At 38.6% G+C, this 20,054-nt stretch overlaps 1 protein-coding gene across 3 annotated transcripts; it reads left to right on the top strand.

The window, feature by feature from the left end:
* Nucleotides 1–91: 91 nt before the first annotated feature.
* On the top strand, nucleotides 92–9,671 carry ARMT1 (acidic residue methyltransferase 1). Of its 3 annotated transcripts, XM_053973425.1 has the most exons (6): nucleotides 92–164; nucleotides 1,530–1,635; nucleotides 2,163–2,404; nucleotides 3,858–4,023; nucleotides 5,057–5,358; nucleotides 5,595–5,660. In XM_053973425.1, the coding sequence occupies exons 1-6, from the start codon at nucleotides 115–117 to the stop codon at nucleotides 5,596–5,598; spliced, it is 870 nt and encodes a 289-aa protein (XP_053829400.1). In that variant the 5' UTR covers nucleotides 92–114; the 3' UTR covers nucleotides 5,599–5,660. The 3 variants fall into 3 exon arrangements, with proteins under 3 accessions (XP_053829400.1, XP_053829399.1, XP_053829398.1); XM_053973424.1 differs by having other exon boundaries at nucleotides 2,166–2,404; nucleotides 5,057–9,671; XM_053973423.1 differs by having other exon boundaries at nucleotides 5,057–9,671.
* Nucleotides 9,672–20,054: the final 10,383 nt, after the last annotated feature.

Here is a 20,054-nt window from a genome sequence, read left to right as displayed (position 1 = left end):
CCGCGCGGCGGGGCGCGGCCCGCGCGCCAATAACGTCCGGCCGCCGCTCGGGCCCGCTTCCGGGAGGGGGCAGGGGGAGGGCGGTGCGCCTCCTCGCGGGGGGGGCGGAGCAAGATGGCGGCGGTACCGGCGCTCCCGGTGTCCCTGTCGGGCAGGTTTAAGGGGTCCGTCACGGCCTGGCGCGCTCGTTACCGGCAGCGAAGCGCGGGGCGGGAGGGAGCTGAGGGGCCGTCCGGCGCGCCGCCGCCGGAGAGCGGAGGTTTTCGGGCGCCGGGCGGGGCCGGGGGGCGGCTCTTGGCCCGGGGGAGCGGGCGGGGACAGCAGCGCCGGCGGCGCGCGGGGCCCGCAGGCGGCGCTGTGGGCGCGGCGCTGCCGCCACCGCCGCAGTCAGCGGCCCGGCCGGGCCGAGAGGTGGTGTCAGCGGCGGTGCCGTGCTCCCCGTGCGGCTGCTCGGCTCCGGGCCTCCAACCCACCGGGTAGAAATCTCACAGTAAAAATCGTCCTTCAGGCCGGTGTGCGCTCTCTGTGCGGCTGGCCGCGTTCTGCTCGTTGTCCTCGTACATAAACAGCGTTTGGAGCAAATGTAAATCAAGTGTGTAATGGAGAGTGCGTTTCTTGTTGATGAGATACGTGATAAAATTTGAGGCGATATCTGTGCTTTTAGTTTTACATGTACTACGTTTTGCATCTGGGTATCTTAGCAATAGAGGTCGCGTTTTAGCTTAGAATTATCTTCAATTTTTCGCTGTTTTGTCAGGGCCAGTCATTAGCTTTTTCTTGAAAAGGTTGCTGTTTATAATCTTCTGCAAAAGTAGACACAAGAACGTGACCAGTTTGAAATTTTTTCCGTTTTTTTTTTTTTTTTTTTTGCTGTCCACTTCTTTAAGGGCATGTCAAGCTGCTTTTAATACTGTTGTGTTATAACCCCAGCTGGCAGCAAAGCACCATATAGCTCAGTGGGGTGGGGAGAAGTGAATGAGAAAGGTAAAAATGAGGAAACTTGTGGGTTGAGAGCAGTTTAATAATTGGAATGAGAATAAATCATAATGAAAAGAGCAAAGAGAAATACAACCCAAGAAAACCAAGTAAGACAAATGAAAGCGATTGCTCACCGTGAACTTACTGATGCCTAGGCAGTGGCTCCCTGTCCAGCTTTTCCTCCTGGTTTCCACCACTGAGCATGACACCATATGGTCTGGAATAGCCTCTGGGTCAGTTAAGGTCAGTTGTCCTGGCTGGGTCCCTTCCCAACACCCTGTGCACCCTCAGCCTCCTCGCTGGTGGGGTGGGGTGAGGCAGAAAAGGCCTTGACTCTGTGCAATCCCTGCTCAGCAATAAGGAAAACTTCCCTGTGTTGCCAACATTGTCTCCAGCACAAATCTAAAACACAACCCCCATACCAGTTACTGTGAAGAAAATTAACTCTACCCCAGCCCAAAGTAGCACAAAGACCTTGCATTTGTTTTTAAAAATTAAAGCTGTTTCATCCTTTGCTGACAATAATAAAATATTGATCCTCTCCTTTTTAGATCCTTTGCATATTTTACCATTAAAGACAGACTTCCCCAGATCCTCACAAGAGTTATTGATACTTTACATCGACATAAAAATGAATTTTTTGAAGAACATGGTGAGGTAAGAGTAAGGTCCCTATTTTCCCTGATGTTTATTTCCCTCTAGCCTTTGAGACCCTTTCTCTGCCTTGTTTTTACTGGTGAGGCTTGTCTCAATCCTTTTGTCTGATATTTTTAAAAAATAATTTCTTTCTAGTAGCTATTTTTGATTAGTTCTGTAACACACCTCTCTGTCCAACCTTTTCTTTCTGATCTGTTACTTATGCAACTGCATCACTTACTTTGGTTTTTGTGTTGATGCAGTGTTTGATAGACAGTAACACCTTCTTAACAAGACTGTATTTCAACACTCTCTTCACCTCTAATAAGCAAAACGTCCAATCTAAAAAGAAGTCCCTTACGGAATTAATTTTAGATCTTGGATCTGAAACGAGCTTTATTCACCAAACTATATTTTGTTGAATCAAGCTGTGATTTGTCAGGGACTCACATGGCAATTAAAACTTTGCACATTCCATGAACAGTTGATCTGTGTCTCTACAGGAATAAAGGTACAGAGTAGGAACTTTTGTTCTCCACTTTTTTCAGAAGGGTGTTGAAGCAGAGAAGAGAGCTATATCTTTCCTCTCCAAACTGCGGAATGAACTGCAAACAGACAAGCCAGTGACCCCTTTGGAAGATGAGTTGCCTGATGCTGCACTGTGGAACCAATACCTGGACTACCAACGAAATTTACCAAATGGAAATGGAGAACCAAGTTGGTTTCAGTCCCCTTGGCTGTACGTAGAGTGTTACATGTATCGAAGAATTCATGCAGCATTAGCACAGAAGTAAGTATTTACTGGCTTGGTATATTACTTTGCAAAGCATTGCTCTTTCCCATTTTTATTTTGGGAAAAGGAAAGACAGGAGTAAGATAAAGGGAGATCTTAAGCTTTTACCATATTGCTTTTTCCTCAGCTTGCACATCAGATTTAAAATGAATACCTTTACTTCTTATATTTAGCAGAATTTGAAGCTTATTAATTTTTTTATGCTTCAGTTTTGGTGAGTTGGTCTACACGAAAACTCTTGAGCTTGATTTTGCAGTTTGATTTTGCAGACTAATGTAAATTGAGATATAAAAACCATGTAGCATTTCTACAAGGTTTGTTGGTCTAGAATTTTCCCTTAAGTGTTAAATACTGAATATGAGAGCCACAAATCTGTTGGGAATTCTAACTTTTTTTGCTGCTTGCAATCTGAAGTTACCATTTGAGAACTGTTTCTTACAGCAGTAGACCCATCTTAAGCAGCCCCTGTTGTTCATTCTACACCAGCTTCAGTTACAGCAGTGCTTGCAGACCATGTGTTGCATCAAACTTCGGGAGCTGATACTGGTTAAAAATAACTGGACAGGGAAAAACTTGTTGTGCTGGTACCATGGAGATGTGCCAGTACAATGTCATGGGGTAGGAATGAACAGTTTAAGATCCTGTTGCTGCCAAAAAAATTTGAAAGCTCCCCGAGTACAGATTTACCGTTAGTGTTGAGATGCAAACACAGTAATGGGACTCAGTTTCCACTGGTATGTTGTGTAATTTGAACTCTTGAACCAAATGCTTCAAATATGAGGTTGATCCCCTGGATTGCACTTAAAAAGCTGAGCAGATAGTTTTCATTTTTAACTTTTAAGTTTCTTGATCTCCATTATTTAGTTGCTCTTAAGCATATGCTTGGATGGAAGTTCAATCATTTGTTGGAAGGTTGTTGTGCAAATATGTCTCATAATAGATTGACCTATAATTTTTATATATTACAACATTCTCATTTGTCATGGTAATTTTTCAAAATGCTAGTAAAGACTTCCATAGGATTAACTTGCTAACTGGAAGTGAATTTGATATGGGAAGTACCCTCCAGCACACACAAACACATTTAAAATCAGGCCAGCTTTTCTTGACTTAAGTTCACTTGTATGTTACAGTTTTAATTCACTTATCTGAAGATCAGAGTTCAAAATGTTCACTGCCTGTGCAGTTCCCAGAGTTGTTGTGATTGAATGCTTGTTCACTTTCAGAATATATTGCTATGTAAAGATGCCTTGCATAGTGTCTGTTTTAGCGAGATGCAATATTAGGCTGTTACAGAGATATGTGAAAATCGAGTATGACAAATTAGAAATGGAAAATCTAACTAAAGCCTGTAGTACAGTCTAAAGAAGCCGACCTTTGAGCTTCCTTTGCATGTGCTGTAATGAAGAATGTGGGAAGTATATCAACATACTTGTTCTTCTCTTTTTAGCCCACCTATCGACAACTTTGACGTATTTAAGGAAGGAAAGGCTCAAAATTTCTTTGAATCCCAAGAAGCTGTTATTGCCTTATGCACTTACTTTCAGGAACTTCTTAAGAACATCAAGGATCTAGATGAAAAGCAACTTCAAGAGGAACTTTTTAAGCTATTGCAGGTAAACTGGTAGTGCTAAACAAAAGAATTGAAAATATCTTTCCTATGAAACAAACAAGAATTTGAGGTTATAAAGAATCTGAACTTCATATGGAAATTAAAATAAATATATTTTGTTTGTTAAAGTGTGATGAAGTCCTGATAGCCCTACTATATTGCTGCTATTCTGAAAAGATGTTTTGGCTACTTGTTTTAAATGTGACACTTTTTTATTAATGGCTGGTCTTCGTTGTGTGTATGAAAACCCAGCAATTTTTTCTGTCAAAACCAGTATCTCTCAAACATTTTACATCAAATTCCAGATTACCTTTTTGATATTTACCTATAATTTCTTAAAACAGTTAATTTTAGTTGGCACTTTAAATGTTTTTAGACTTCTTTGGAGAAAAAATTAGAAGTCAATCTGGGTCAGAAGTGGTTTAAAAGCTTTTTAACAGCATTATTCTTGGAATGTAGTGCCTTTGGGTAGAAACCCCAAAGTATTGTAGGATTACAAATAAGTCCATTAGCTGGCAACATGTATGCCAGGTATTTGATGACTCTTCACAAAGGGCTCATTAGTGAGTACTAAAAATACATATATAAAAAATACTTATTTGGCTGCACGTAATAAAAAAATAAATCTGCTTTTATTATTCCTTTTTCTGTGTTACCACTGACATTTTTTGGAATTGCAGTATGGAGAATATTTCTGTTTTGAGCTTTGTGAGCAATGTGTTTATGTTGATCTAAATCTCCCATCTTTGTCGCTTCTGACACCTGTGTAAATGCAGAGCTTTGTTTGGTTTCTTTCACAAAATCTTGTCTATGTTGAGATACCTGGACAAGGAGTTGAGTTTTATTAAAGCTTGGAAGAATATGTGGAGTTAGAATCTTTATTACCTAAAACAAAAACCAGGGAACAAAATCTTCAGTGTATGTGAAGTTGAGAATGTAACTACAGTGAGACTTAGTAAATGGTTTCTTTTCTCTCTCTTTTTTTTTTTTTTTTTTTTTTTTTTTTTTTTTTTTTTTTTTTCCTTTTTCCCCTCTAGGTGTCATTATGGGGCAATAAGTGTGACCTTTCTTTTTCAGCTGGTGAAGACAGCTCTCAGAAATCTAGTCCTTTGCAATCCCTGGAAAACATGGTACCTTACATCTTAGTGAATGATATGGAAAAAGTTTGGTCACTACTTGAAAATGCCAAAAAAAATAGAACAGAAAGAAGTAATGTTAGAGTTGACATAATCCTGGATAATGCTGGATTTGAACTTGTAAGTGATCTTGTGTTGGCTGATTTCTTGTTGTCGTCAAAGCTAGCTGATGAAGTTTATTTTCATGGAAAAAGTATTCCATGGTATGTATCAGATACCACAAAGCATGATTTTAACTGGACTATTAAACAACTGGGGTCAGCTAATCATATGTGGATGTCTAGATGTGGGATAAACTGGGAGGGCAATTTGAAAAAGGGAGTTTGGGTTTTCCATGACCACATGTTTTGGACTTTACCACATGATTTTTCCAGTATGAGTGAAGTTGCTCCTGACTTGTATGCTGAGTTACAGAAGTCAAACTTGCTTCTCTTCAAAGGTGATCTAAACTATAGAAAATTAACAGGAGATAGAAAATGGGAATACAATGTCCTGTTTCATCAAGCCTTGAATAAGTTTCATCCTGCGCCTCTCTGTAGTTTGAGAACACTGAAATCTGACACTCAGGTTGGCCTGAAACCTGGACAAGGTGAGCAAATACAGGCTTCTGAACCTGAGTGGATGGTAAGTGGAAAATACGGGGTAATTCAGTTTGATGCTGGTCTCTAGTTAAATGATTTGTAATATTCTGAAATAGACATTAAGTCTGACTTGAATTTTTTTTCTCTGTTCCATGCTTGGCTTCAGTAAAGATTCTTTTTGTTTGCACTTTTTCCTCCCAAGTGATTTGTTTTTGTCCTGCAGAAGACTTTAATGTTGTGCAAATATTTATAAACTGTCTTTGTGTACGTAAATCAATCTGAATTTCAATAATTTTGTTTTCCTATTGTCCAATGTCATTAGATCTTTAAGATGAATATTTAGTTGTCCATAATATTTTTTCTTCATCAGTGAGTATGAGTTTAATGAGTGAAAGCTTTACAAGTGAAAAATTTGCTTCAGAAACAATTTCCCCAATGCCACATTAGTATGAATTTACTTATTTCGGAATAATTTGTGCTCCATGTCATTTCATGAAAGGTAGTATTTTAGAGAATTCAGAAGTTAATTACAGACAGATTATTTTGATGTTTTGAGGATAGTTGGCATTACATTACTGGGTGGCAGCTTGTAAACATTAATGTAGAATTGAAAATTGAATTTCAATTTTAAAGCACAAGTGAATGTTACTAGCCAGTTTGCCTGTGGGAGAGTTGTCCCATCTGGTAGGAAGATTAGTGGGAGAAAAAATTAGTGGGAGAGAAAATCTCATTTTAAGAATATTGAAGATACTGTTTATTTACAAAGCTCTACCAAAAAAGAAGCACACAGAAAAGCCTCCCCAAACAAAAAAATTAACGAAACCCAAGCAGTTGCATTAACTGGACTTTAGATTTTATGCAGACTTGATCTGCAGGTGGCCTGTCAGCAGTGTATGTATGAGGTTCGAGCACACCTGTTTCCTTCTGTTGTGGTAATTCTCTTTATTTTTCAAATTTATTTATTTGAGGGTTTTTGTTTGGTTGGTTGTTTTTTAAGAAGGATGCCTTAATTTCTAGGGAGGATATACAGCCCCATTTGCACTGAGAAGTACAGGGTAGGGAAGCATATGCCATACAGGTTTCTGTTAACTGGAGTTGTTAGGTGCCCATTTCTGCTCTTCTACTCTGGTCTCAAAAGCTGCTGCTAGTTATGTTCATACAACAAAGATCTAGACAGTGGATAAATATGTTCCAAATGGTGATGACTTTGATTATTTGGGTTTATTTTCTTCTTAAATCTAAAAGGGTATTTTAAGGTTCCAGGGTCAAGTATTCAAAAACAAAGATGCAAGGAATTTCATGAGGCAGTTATAGGAAGAGTTACAATTTTGAGACCTGGGTTTACTGCTCTTATCTCTTTTGTACCTTTGGCTTAGTACTCCTACAGGGTGAATTAATCCTCATCCTTAGGCACCTGATTGAACTGCAGAAATTAAAAATCTAGTCAAGAAGGCTGAAGGTCAGACTGCTGAAGGTTTGTGACTGGAGAGAGCTCAACACAAATATGTAAAAGACAGGATGAATCTGTGCACTGGAGCCTCAGTGTGTCATCTTTAAAAATTGTCAACTTGTTTCAAGTGCATTTTGAAGAAACAGCTTTGGGTCAAGAACAGAGAGATGGAAGTTGTGGAATATGTGGAATGAGAATATCATATCTTGCTCAGAGAGACAAAATCAATTGGAGATGAAATCTGCTTTGCCTCTGCTCAGATTGTAAGCTGCAGACTTAATTTGCTGGAGAGGTTTAAAAGTGTATAATGGACAAGAAGAGAAAGTCACTGTTGAGGCCACCCTAGATTTGCCTCTTACACAATCCTTACACATGCTAAGAAACTTGATTTAGTTTTTTACTGGTGGTTACTGTGTCCCTGTGCCCAGGTTGCTTTCAGGCTGTTACGTCTGGGAATTCACAATGGAGATTGGGGAAAATTAATAATATGAAGTAATGATTAATACAGTGCTACAAAAGACGAAATCAATTAGGAGATGTAGTGGCATTTGCTCAGTATTACTGAATTATGAAGATTACTACAAGACATGTAATTCTTAGCTTAGCGTATGACATGATGTCATGCTGAAAAAAAATCACTCTGTTCTCCAGTTGATTAAAAGTGCACTTTCCATCTTTTACCCCTCACAAAGAGCAGTTTATGTGGTAATACACTGTGTGACTATGTGGCTGTGTAAGGAATGCACAGCCATAACTTCCAAATGCTTGTCTTCTGTAGCTGTTATTGCAAAGTGCTATCTCTAGGCAGAGCTGAATATGCAGCATACTTTTATGTGTGTTGGTTGGCTATATTTTTGTAAAATTTTGATTGATTGTATGAAAAAAGAAAAGGTAACATCAGTGTTGCTGTAACAGCAGCGTTACAGTCTCCCATGACACAACAAAGTTGTGAAGACATATTCCAGCGAGGCACAGTGCTCTTCTGATGGGTTTGCTACAGTTTACTTAAAAATAGGAAACACTTTTGTAGCTATTCAGTGTTAATTACTTTTTGTAATACAGCTTCATGAAATGCCAGCATGAACCTATTGCATTTAGATGGAATTTAAAAACATAACCTGAAGCATGTGTTAGAACACTAGCATGTGCTGTAATATAACATTTTTTTCCTTCAGTATTTAAGAAAGTTCCTTCTATATATCTGTTACAAGTGATTGCCCAAAATGCTTCTACAGTATAACTCAGGAGCTATTGACTTGTACATCCAAAGTTTTGAGATTTTCATTTCATATGCCATTTGAATATTTACGGCAAAAGCCAAAGGCGATTTCAGTAATTCTGAGGACCACAACAAAAAATGTTTCTTACTTTTTTTTTTGTTTTCTACCTTTTGAACAACTGTATTTGTAAGTCAGTTTTTGATCATGACTTTCATTGTTGATGAAATAGAAGGAAAGTAATATCACAGGCACAGTGAAAGGCAGTACACACATCTGTCTGAATACTTGGTAAGTTATCCTGTAAGATATCTACAATAATTTCTTATGTATATAAGGTTTCTTAAAATAAATTGTTTGATGTGGGAAATAAGTTGATTGTATGACTAGAAGCTTGTAAGAATATTGAAATAAATTATATAATTTTGTGCAAGTCAGACATTGTTATACTATTTCAGAGGCTGGAGAAGACAAAATAATTCAGGTCTTAGTTCCTGAATTTTTTTCTTTGAAATGGATTTTATGCATAAACCTGTAAAGCATATTTAATGAGATTTTGAAAGATACAGATGCAAGAGATGGGTATCATAAAATGTTCTTCTGTAACAAGACAGGGCAATAATAAGGAATTTTCTGATTTTTACGCTACTTGTACTCCTGTTAAAATTTTCAAACCCTAAAAATAATTGAGTATCTCTTAAATGTATCTGGTACTTAATTACTAAGGTTGGTGCAGCTGATGATGTCATTTCCAGAATCACTTCTAAAAGTGATAGGTGCTCCATGTGTTGTCAGCAAAAATGAAAATATTTTGGTGTTACTCTTACTGTAATTAAAATATTTCCAAAACACTTTGGTTTACACACCTTGCTGATGTCCCATAAACCCTGACTGTTGTTGTTGAAACAGTTTCTTTAAAGTTTTGTAGTGTTATTTGCATTCATGGTTAACAGCTTGTTCCATGTGAACATTTATCTCCTGTGCTGTCGAACGGCATAGGAAAAAAGTTTACTCTGTTGCATGAAAATTACTCTATGAAATGGTTTTAATCTAAAAAGAAACCCTTAATTGTGTCTAAAATAAAAATTCCAAAATGGAATCTTGTACAGTTTTTTTCACTTAAGTTTGTTTGCGTACCAGCTTTCTGTTTACCCAAAATTACAGAACAAAGGCTTGTAATTATTTTTATTTAAAGCAAAATGTAAGTTGAAATTCACCTAACACTTATCTAAGGATTTTAAAATAAAACTGAGAATGTGCTGGTTAAAGTGGTCCTTTTCTTTCTTTTTCATATGCTAATGGCAGAACAGGTGAGGGAGAACATCCTCTAACATGGACTGTTTGTTTTCTTGTTTGCTTCTGTTTTGTTTTTCTTTTTTTTCCTAAAAAAGGTTTTGAAAACTTCTGTACATTTTTATTCTTGCTGATATACTTCTATTTCTAACAGCCTGCAAATGAAAAGTCCATTTACATGTATTTTTACATTAATTAAGAATTAGTTTATGGATTATTCCACATTCTGCCTCAGGTTTGCAGTTGTGAATTCTGCAGGCATGTTCTGAGAAGGGTTTTTATTTATTTTTATTTACAATGCTTTTTTGAGGTTTAGCTCATCTGGCTTTGCTTCCACTGTGAAAGAAATATAAAATGTCCTCTTACGATAACTTAGAGTGAATAAACATTTCCAGTACTTGTGTGCTGCTTCTGTTGTATCACTTTTCAGTAAGTGACATAATCACAACCTTTCAAACTCTGTGTGAAGAAAAGTTTTCATACTTGTAGAATTTTTTTTTTCCCTGGGATACTTCTTCCAAGTCTAATGAAGTAACAGATTAAACGTTGACATAAGATACATCAAGATATATACTATGGGCTTTTTAATTTCCTTTCTTAATGTTAAATAATTGATTAGTCTCACACTGCCGTGGTAAGACTGATGCCTTCCTTCCAAGTGATTCTAATTGATGAAAGGCCTGATGATGCATTTCATGGAGTTGCATTTGGAATAGGTTTCATCTCTTATCTCCTACTTCCCAAAAAAATACCATTAATTGTCATAGGTCAGGAAGTGCACTGAATTCTGGTCCTAGATGGTTTATGTACACCCATAATTGTTAATTTTAATCTAGGATCTGTGTAAAAGGCAGAACCATTCAGGAAGAAGGGTTAGGGTCCTGGAGTGTTCCCTCAAGCTAGCTGAAGGGCCTTGCCACCTACTTTTCCTTCTGTCCAGTGACTCTTACATTATCTGCATGGGCCCTGTTTCTGCTCAAGGAGTATGTGTGCCTCTGGGATCAGGTTAGGGAATTAGGAGGCAGGTAGATTCCTCCAGACTGAGAACTTGCAGTGAGGGCTTGAGTATCTTTACGTGAACAAAGAGCATTCCCATTTTTCCATAGCTGATTGTATTTTTGTTTTCGGTAATCCTGAATTAGAGCTACACTTGAGTGCTTTTGCCATGTATTGGATGCACAGCTTTCACTGCATCCATGATGCTAGATTGGCCCTTGGAAGTTTTGCTGCTACTTTGCTGGAGTGTGATGGAAGCATTAGCAGGAAATACTTGCTTGGGACAAATCCGAGAGTTTTCATACATATGTGGAAACCTAAGATCCACAAACAGAGGATTTACAAAATAACTGGTTGAGTTTGGACTTTCAAGGACTCTGTGTCTGGTTTAAGTTCCTCAAACTGAAAATGACCCAATATATCAGCACCAGCAGCTCTCCCTTACACAGATTCCCACTTTCCCAAGCCTGATTGGTTCCCCCATATGCGTATTGCATTTTCACCATCCCCTTTGTCCAGGGGGGAAGTCCAGGGTTGTAAAACCAGGTTATTTCCTTCAGAAGATTGCTGACCCCACCACATGTGCTTATCACAGGGACATCATCACATGACTTCTGGCTTTGAAATTATTTTTACACATCCATTCTCATTTAGACACCTGCAGAATATCAGCTGGTACATTTTTGAATGTACTGGGTGCTGGAATTGGGGTTTCATAACACCGATCAATTTGAGCATCTTTTCTCAACACTGAGCATTTTCATGAAAGGGAAAGTTTGTATTAATGTTTAAATTATTTTTTAATTCAAAAATTAATGGCTTTACTAGGTCCCTACATTCAAGAGATTTGCATCATTCTTTGCTCAGAAAGGCTGAGAACATACTTTCCATGTATTTTATGAAATACAACATGAAGAATTTGATTAATGAAAATGACTCCTTGAAATTATTTAGAATTTAAACTCCCAAATTAACCCTTCCTAAATTGTTTCCTGTCCCTGTTAAGGAAAAAGAAACATGAAATTCCTTTGAGAACTCTACTTTTAAATACTAGCAAACAAGGGTAAAGCATTTTAAAGTGTGAGCATTTTGTAATAAGGTAGTTTTTTCTCAGTCAAATAGCTTGAAGAGTGGGTACTGCACCTGTTCTTTTCAGAGTGCTACATGACATTTCTACTTTTCTTCATCCTTTTTTTTTTTTTTTTTGGTCTCTTTTGTTGTTACTCTTGTTACAGTTCACCAGAATAAAGTGTGTTTTTTTAAGGGCAAATAACTTCATAGATCTGCAGTAAGATACAGCTGTATAAGCTCTCCCTCCCCATCACGAAGGGTGTAGAAGCAGGTAAAGTGTAACTCCCGAACCAGCCGTGGCACTGCAGGACTAGCGATGGGGAAGTGTGCTTAGGAAAGTTAGCATGAAGTTTCACAAGCACTTATTCCTGCATTTGCATGCCACTCCAGTAGTAGGACAGATCAGGCTGTAGTCGAATGCTGGACAAATCCAGGATGATATTTTTGTTCAAATTTGCAGTGGATAGTAAAACGTGCCAGATTTCCTCTGGGTTTATGTAAGACTGCCCACTAAAAAAATTAACCTGTCAAAAATACTTAATAGATTGGGATTGCAGAATGAGGTTACCCTGGAGCAGCATGATCCACGCTGGCAAAATCCCCCCTCTGTTTGGGGGCTTCTGTGTCCTCGGCAACAGCAGTGAAATGGTAGCAGGCACACAGGGACAAGGACAGAAAAAATTAGTACTACCCCTAGCTTTTTCCTTTTCTTCTCTGGAAAACGTGATTAGTTCAGCATTCCTGAGAACGGTAAAGTACTTTTTGACTTTTGGGTACAGAAATGGTCTGTGATGGCACTGTCCCCAGAGGCTGATTAAAGCTTGCTGAGTCTTCAGAGAAAATGATGTGCAGCTGCCATACACCCACAGGTTTAACTTTCTTTTACTGCAAACTTCAGTTTCTCTCTTCCCGTGTTTACCCAGTTTATTTGGATGAAAGGTGAGGAGGAGGTGCTCTTTCAGATGGAGGCAGTTCAGCAGCCATCAAGGAGGGTTGCTTTTGCGGGGGTGCTCCTTTAGCAGGTTCTGGGGGGAGAAGGAAACCCTGTTTGGGTAACAGAAGCCGCTGCTCAGGTTCCATCTGCTCCGCTCGCCTCTTCTGACTTTTATTTTTGAGGGAAAACATGAGCAAATATTATCAGGTTAATGTTTATTTGAAGTGAAAATAAACAAACAAAAACAACAAACCCTGGCGTTTCTGTGAGTCTTCCCCTTGTGAAGACTGCTCACTTGCAGCCACCGAGCCCGGTCCCCCCTTCCCTAGCCAGGGCCCCCCTTCGTCCTTCCCCCGGGACGCGTTGCCAGGGGCACGGCTGTGGCCATGAGTGGCTCCGGGGCTGGCGGGGGCAGCGGCGCGGCGGAACCGCGGTAACCGAGGGACGGGGCAAGGCAGAAAGGGTCGAGGGGGTTGGTTTGGTTAGGGCTTGGGGTTTTTGTGGCAGTTCCCCTATTAGGGAACAAAGCCCGGACTTTGGAAATATACCCCCCTTCCTACGCCCCTTTCTGTCGGTGTTGCTGTAACGACTGACGGGCTGGCTATAATCCCCCCTTTCCAAGTCATCTTTGCAACATTCAACTTAATCTCGCCTTTAAACACCTCCCCCGCCCCAGCCCCCAGGAAAAAAGCAAAACAAAAAAAAACACCCCAACCAAACAAAATAAAAACCAACCAACCAAAACCCCAAAACAAACAAAAAACCCCAACCCCAAAACAGAACTCCTGCAGGTGCAGAGCTGTGCCCGGTGGTCCGTGCGTGGTGCGACTGAAGCCCCATGAACTTCAGCTGATCATTATAGCTTATCTGTACAAGTTCAAGGCCAGAAAGATTTTTCTTAGTAAGTGCTGCAGAAGGGAGTAGCTTTCACAGAGCAGGAATTTATAGTTATCTAAGAATTTCTTCTTTGCATCTCTTCCTCCTTTGAAAGTGGTTTGCTGGCCTTGATGTGAATTTAAGGGAGACACTAGAGGATATTGCTTAGAAGGATCAAACCCTGGTACTAAACATATAATAGGAACCTTGTAACAATTTTGTGTTCCAAAGGATAAGCAATTTATTTCTGTGAACAATTTATTTAGTTGAACATCAATTTTGTAATGAAGCTGTATTGTTCTGAGACAAGAAATACAGAAATTTGGTCGTTTGTAGTGGAAAAAAACCCCTGCCGTTATATTAAATACAACTGTTATGACTCAATTACAAACTTTTTGCTAGCACTGCTTAGTGACAGAGTTGACCGCAACCCGCTCCACATTTTAACCAACCAGAAGTCAAATAGTTTGTGAGTGTTGATTTTGGGACTCAAAAACATGCTAGAAATGACATGTTTATAAAATGTAAGTTACAACTGCTAAATCAAACTGCAGCACTAATCAGTTTTTAATTGTGCATATGCCAATATACTCAAGTATTTCTTAAATATTTTAATATTGTTGACTGTGGTAAAGTATAGCAGGCATTGTAGGAAAATTGCAGTTGTTGGCATTGCATGATGGTCTGTTTTTTAAATCTACCATTTAAGTAGTTCTATTACAGAAGTTATTTAACTCTACTTAGCACTGATAAAGTAAAAACAGTAGAACGAATTGTTTGCACAAATCCCTGCATAAGCACTTAATTTTGTCCCTTTTTATTGTTTAGGGAATAAACGCAGCAGCTCCTTGTTAATCATTTTGGAAAAGCTGTGAGAGAAAGTGTCAGGGGAGTTCCAAATTCCTTAATTTGTCCACACAGACAAAGGATGAAGTCAACCAGAAAGCATGTTAAGTAATGTTTAGAGTAGGTGATATATCTCTCTAATTGCCTTCAGATGACTGCTGTCTTTCATCGCGTGAAATGCATTTATTATATTTAGATGCAAAGTCACCTCATCCTAAGAGAAAACAAAAGATGGGAATGCTTTGACTGCTTCTGATAGTAGTAGCAGTGGGTAAGACTAAAATTTTGCTTGTAATGAAGCTTTCATTTGGGCCCATTAATCAAGCTTGAAATTGGCCTCTTTGAGGCCAATGAACAGCAGGGGTGAATTTTTATCTTTTCAGTAATACCTTTCAATGATTACTGAAGGGAGTACTAAAGGGAGGAAGATAGAGCTGAGCAGTACCCTTCTGAAAGGAATTTAGAAAACCTCTTTGGTAATTTATTTAAGCTGCTGAGAACACTTAAGTTAGTTTTACATGTTTCTGGAACATTACACTAATGCAGAAAAACTCCATAGGTATGTAAAAATAACAAAAAAAAGTACTACAAGCAGTGAGTTGAGCCTAGTTACAAGAAGGAATCAGCAAGGGGAAATAGGACTTTCCTGAGTGGATAGTGATCAAAAGTATTTGGGTGTTTCTGGCACTTTATAATGTGCAAGAGCAAGTGACAGAACTTAAATAGTTGTGAAATATTACTTGCAAACTTTGATTTATGTTAATATATAATTATCAATACATTTTGAGATCTCTGATAAGCAAATTGGGCAAAGTATTATCTATAAAGAAGACCCAAAATATACATACAAGATGGTGAATTTGTGAACCATTTTTATCCCACCCCCTGAAGTGACTCTAGTCAGGGAGTCAGCCTATTCCAGCTAACCAGTGACAGGACAAGAGGACACAGTCTTTAGCTCTGCCAGGGGAGGTTTTAGGTTGGGGATTAGGAGGAATTCCTTTACAGAAAGGATGGTTAGACATTGGAATGGACTGCTCAGGGAGATGGTGGAGTCACTGTTCCTGGAGGTGTTTAAGGAAACACTGTGTGTGACACTCAGTGCCATGATCTGTTTGACATGGTGATGCTTGGTCACAGGTTGGACTTGATGTTCTCAGAAGTTCTCAGAAGTTCTTTAAAACCTCATCGGTAATGTGTGATTAATTTTAGTCTGTTTTCATATGTGTTAACAAAATCTGAGTCACTGTGGAACAGTGTTTGAACCTTCTCATGCTCATTGCTGTGTGTAGCTGCTGTGCTTTTCGGAGGTGATGTGCATGCTGGCTGGCTGGCTGGCTGCGCCTACCAAGAAAAATCTGCAGCAGCCAAGTATGAACATTTTTCAACTAGCCATTCGTTCAGGTATTTCATGCTGGATGTCATCTTCCTTCTGGTTGCATCTACTACTACTACTACTACTAAACAACTCTGCTGCTACATTGTATTTTCAGAAGTTATAACAATTTTATGCATGTATACACTTATGAATATTCATTGTCTTAAGAAAAAAACATTGCAGACTTGGGAAATCTCATTTTGTTTGATTTCAGAATTCAGAATATGAATATTTATGACACTGGGATTTATAAAAATCATTGAACAGCCCACTGAGTCCAACCACTGTACCAAGTCCTATACAAATATGTAGGTAAAAAGGGCCCACTGATTACCTTAACATCTGAGAGGGAAAAAAAGATGTATTTCAATAAGACAGATCCTGTGTTATTGCTCGGATCCTTTTTAAATATATCAGAATAGAAGAGATGCAGGACAAAAGGAGAAATGAAATAAAAACTTGGAGCACCTGAAAAGCAGTGGCAAAGGAAGCAATCACTGCACGAAGGCTGCCTGTGTAGCTGAACTGGTGAATGTACCCTGGACATGTCAACTTGAAGGTGCCTGTTTTGGTTAGATGTGTGCTTGAATATTGTGGACACAATCAGAGCTCATAGGCTACTAGAGAAACTTTCCCATGGTGTTCTGCTTTCATGCCCAACTTTGCTGATGGTAACCTATGATACAATTTAGTAAAGCATATCAGTGAAAAAATAATGCCATCATATTACTAATCTATTTAATTTTCAAACTTTTTTCCCTCTCCTCCCCATTTGTTCTGTAGAAACAAAGGAAGAACGAAGTCAACAAAGGTTTGTGAGTCATCATCTTTGGTATGTCAATCCCAATGTGTATAGGTGCTTTGGGAATGGGAAAAAGAAATCCCTGCCCTGAGTACAGTCTATGGCAGAGCACTGACAAGTCACTCAGGGTGGTGATGGGTGTTTAAATGCCTACTGGGGGCTTTCTGTTTCAAAAAAGGTTTTTTAAAATTCTATGCTTTGGGAAAGGGGTCTGGGCTGTGTGCAGGCAATGTCAGTGGTAATGGCATTTGGCAGCACTGAAATAGGAAATACAGCAGGAAATAAAAGAGAAGCTGCCAAAAGCAGAATGGGAGTGAGCGACTTTAACAGTTGGCCGATTTCAAAGTTCCTGGATAGGTATTAAACTACTGAACATTGTTGTAGTTTTGCTGTTTCTGAATCAAATGAAGCTTTCCAACTAAAAGCTGGGAGATAATGGCAGTTATTTGGTAAAAAAAGTCAAAGCAAAAATGGTCAATAATAACAAAAATCACCTTATATTGTTGATCTTCTAAATAACACCTATTACTAATAAAACTGAAGATTCAAGTAGATATTGCTCTTAAGTATTGTAAATATAGGCTTAGCTTCTGTTTAGCGTATGAAGTTAGATAAAAGCTTCATTTTCTTGCAGATAAGTGGAAAGAGGTGAAAAAAATTAATAATGTGAGTGGGAGAAACACCCAAAACCTAGGTTAATTAGAGCTGATGGAGTGTTAATATATTAAGAATTCTTCTGCCTGCTTTCCCTAATTATTTTAACACTTCATTAATTCTATTTTCCTAACAAAAATCAGTATAGATTATGCAATACTAATAAAACATTAAAAATCTGATTTTTTCCACAGATAGAAAAATGTCACATCTGCATTACAAATTTTACCCCTATAGTAAAGTCATGCCAATTTAACTGAGTTGTCTGATAGGTCTGATTAAAGATCACACTTGTGATTTGCTGATGGTAACCCACAGAAACATAGAAAACTATTAATTTTAGAGCATGCATGTTTCCTGTTGAAAGTATGATGATAATACCAACTTTCCTAGTGTGGTGCCACCATGATTAGTTTTACATTTACTAAGGCCTGAAGGATGCAGAGCTCTGCCTCTGTAAATCTCACTGAGACTGTAGATGAGTCGAACAGTAATTCCCATTGACTTTGGCACCTGGCTTCATTTAAACTTTTTTTAAATCCTTCTGGATGTGTAGCTGTATCTTTAAAGTGCTCATAATTTAAAAATCTAATTTGTATGAAAAACATAGATATTGGAAACATCAGCTCTAAAGCTGTTATGTTGGTTATTGCTGCTGAATGGGGGCTTCTTTTCTTCAGCTATACTCTGAAATGTATTTATTTCACCAGTTTTGAGATGTACTCCTTTCTGTGAAGTCATAACTTGTGGTTTTTTAGAGAAGAAAAGGAAAAGCCTACATTCATGCAGTACTACAAATGTAATAACATACATAACCATCATACCCAGTGTTGCTGTTTGCAATCTCCATTCATGGTTTTGCAGCCCTTGTGTATTACAGAATAAGAAAAATGCCCTCTACACTAAAGAATCTCATGTGGTTGTACATGCGAAACAAGCAGAGTGAAGCAAAAGTAAGACAAAAGCAGTGAGGAGATGGCACATGCTTTCCCTCACTCCCTCAGAACAGTGATAAAGTGTTGAGAAAATTAGCAGCCCTTTTATCTCCAAGATTATGTGCTGTGTTCTATGTGGCTGTGAGTTTTCTGCATGTGTCAGTCTGGCTTGATGAGAGTGGCAACTCCTTTATGGAAGAGCACAGCTGAGTGTCTTTGAAGGAGATGAATGCAATTAAACTTGATGGGTCTAATCTAGTGTCAACTAGCACAGGGAGGAATGATTAAAGAATAGAGCTGGTGATATTATAGCAACTAATCCAAGGTGATTTATCTTCTGCTGCAGTCTAAACTAGTACTTCTTTTTCCCTATTCCTTAGGGATTTCTCTATGTGTTGCATGGTAAATGCTTATTTTAATGGATGCCCACATATTTGGAAAGTTCTTCAGGTTTATTTTTTTTTTTTTTCCTATTTTGGATGGGTAGGGGCTGGATTTGTAATTTATCTCAGCCTGGAAATTGATGCTGATGTAGAAAAGCATGAAGAGAAGATGTCTTTGTCTCCATTGCAATACCTTTTTCCAAAACCAGTCTTTATCTCGGGGTGTTTTGCATTTTGTAATTCATACCCAAATGTACCAGGATTGCAGTTTTGTTTCAGTCCTGTGTGAGAGCTGATGGAGCTCTCACAGAAATCTCATGTTCAGTTCTCTGCCATGTGTGCTTCCAGCATAACTGAAACTTAGTTCTGTTCTGAAGAGATTACATTTCATTTGTTTTAGTTACTATTGATTGAAAAAAGAAAAAGTTCTGTCTAATGAAACTCTACCAAGACTTCAAGGCTGAATTTTCACCTTGAAAGACTTAAGTAATAAGGGCCAAGAAATCCAGTACATTCCTGCTCTACTGAAGAAGAGCAGAACATCACAAAAAGGAGAAAACCTACTATAGAATCTAAAGGGCACAGCTAAAAGGGTTGTACAAGTGGTGTGAAGGAGACTGTACTAGAAAGACAGAGGCAATGCTTACCATGGAATCAGGACTTGAAAAAGAATGAAAGGTAGTCATTATGGTGATGGATGGGGATGAGAAAGCATCAGTCAGGAAGCTGAAGTTGTGTCCAAGTGATGGAGTTCAAAAGGACCTCTAAACTTGAAAGGTTAGAAGTTTAGAAGTAAAAAAGCAAATGGCAAGCCAAAAAGTGATTTGAAGGAGCAGATACAAGTGTCTGAGTAGGCATGGGCTCTTCAGCCTGGTAGAGAGACTGTGGAGGTGAGATATGATAGAAATCTGAAAAATCTTGAGTGGCACAGTGAAGATGGACAGCCATTGCTTTTTTTTTCAACATTTCTTCTGAATGAAAAATGAGGGGACGTGCAGTATAACTGAAGTCTAAAAACCAAAGTGATTCTTTGCATAAGAGACCCCTGAGGAATCCCTTTGGATTAAGGTTTATAGAGGTTGAAAGAGTAACTGGATAAGTTTGTAGAAATGGGACCTTTTGAATGTTACTAAATATATAGAAACTGCTGGAAATAGCCAAAGCTGAAAACAGTGGGAGGTCATGGGATTGTTCGGGGGGGACTATCTTACTTTAGCACTGGTATCGGTGGCTGAACTTGGAGATGAAAGTGGTGACTCGTAGAAAAGCGACTGTTTAACCTATTTTTCAGTAAGTGTGTGTTACTCTGGGAATAATACTCTGCAACATTTGGAGTAATGCCCTGGAGCAGCTTAATCAAACAAAAAAAGCACTGAAGCAAAAATGTTCCAAAAATGTGATGTCTAAAGGTTTTGTATTCATGCTGTCTTCACAGGAATCTCATGATCACGTTCTTTTGGATATTCCCGTCACTAGAGAGCAG

Source organism: Vidua macroura, chromosome 3 (genome assembly GCF_024509145.1).
Source record: "Vidua macroura isolate BioBank_ID:100142 chromosome 3, ASM2450914v1, whole genome shotgun sequence".
NCBI classification, from domain to species: Eukaryota; Metazoa; Chordata; class Aves; order Passeriformes; family Viduidae; genus Vidua; species Vidua macroura.
This window is presented reverse-complemented; position numbering and strand designations above follow the sequence as displayed.

Bases quoted from the DNA above. Each gene is read 5' to 3' on its own strand.
- ARMT1 (XM_053973423.1), top strand. From the start codon at position 115: ATGGCGGCGGTACCGGCGCTCCCGGTGTCCCTGTCGGGCAGGTTTAAG. The intron at 165-1,529 runs GTCCGTCACGGC...TCTCCTTTTTAG, and splicing joins CTGTCGGGCAGGTTTAAGGG to ATCCTTTGCATATTTTACCA. The intron at 4,024-5,056 runs GTAAACTGGTAG...TTTCCCCTCTAG, and splicing joins AACTTTTTAAGCTATTGCAG to GTGTCATTATGGGGCAATAA.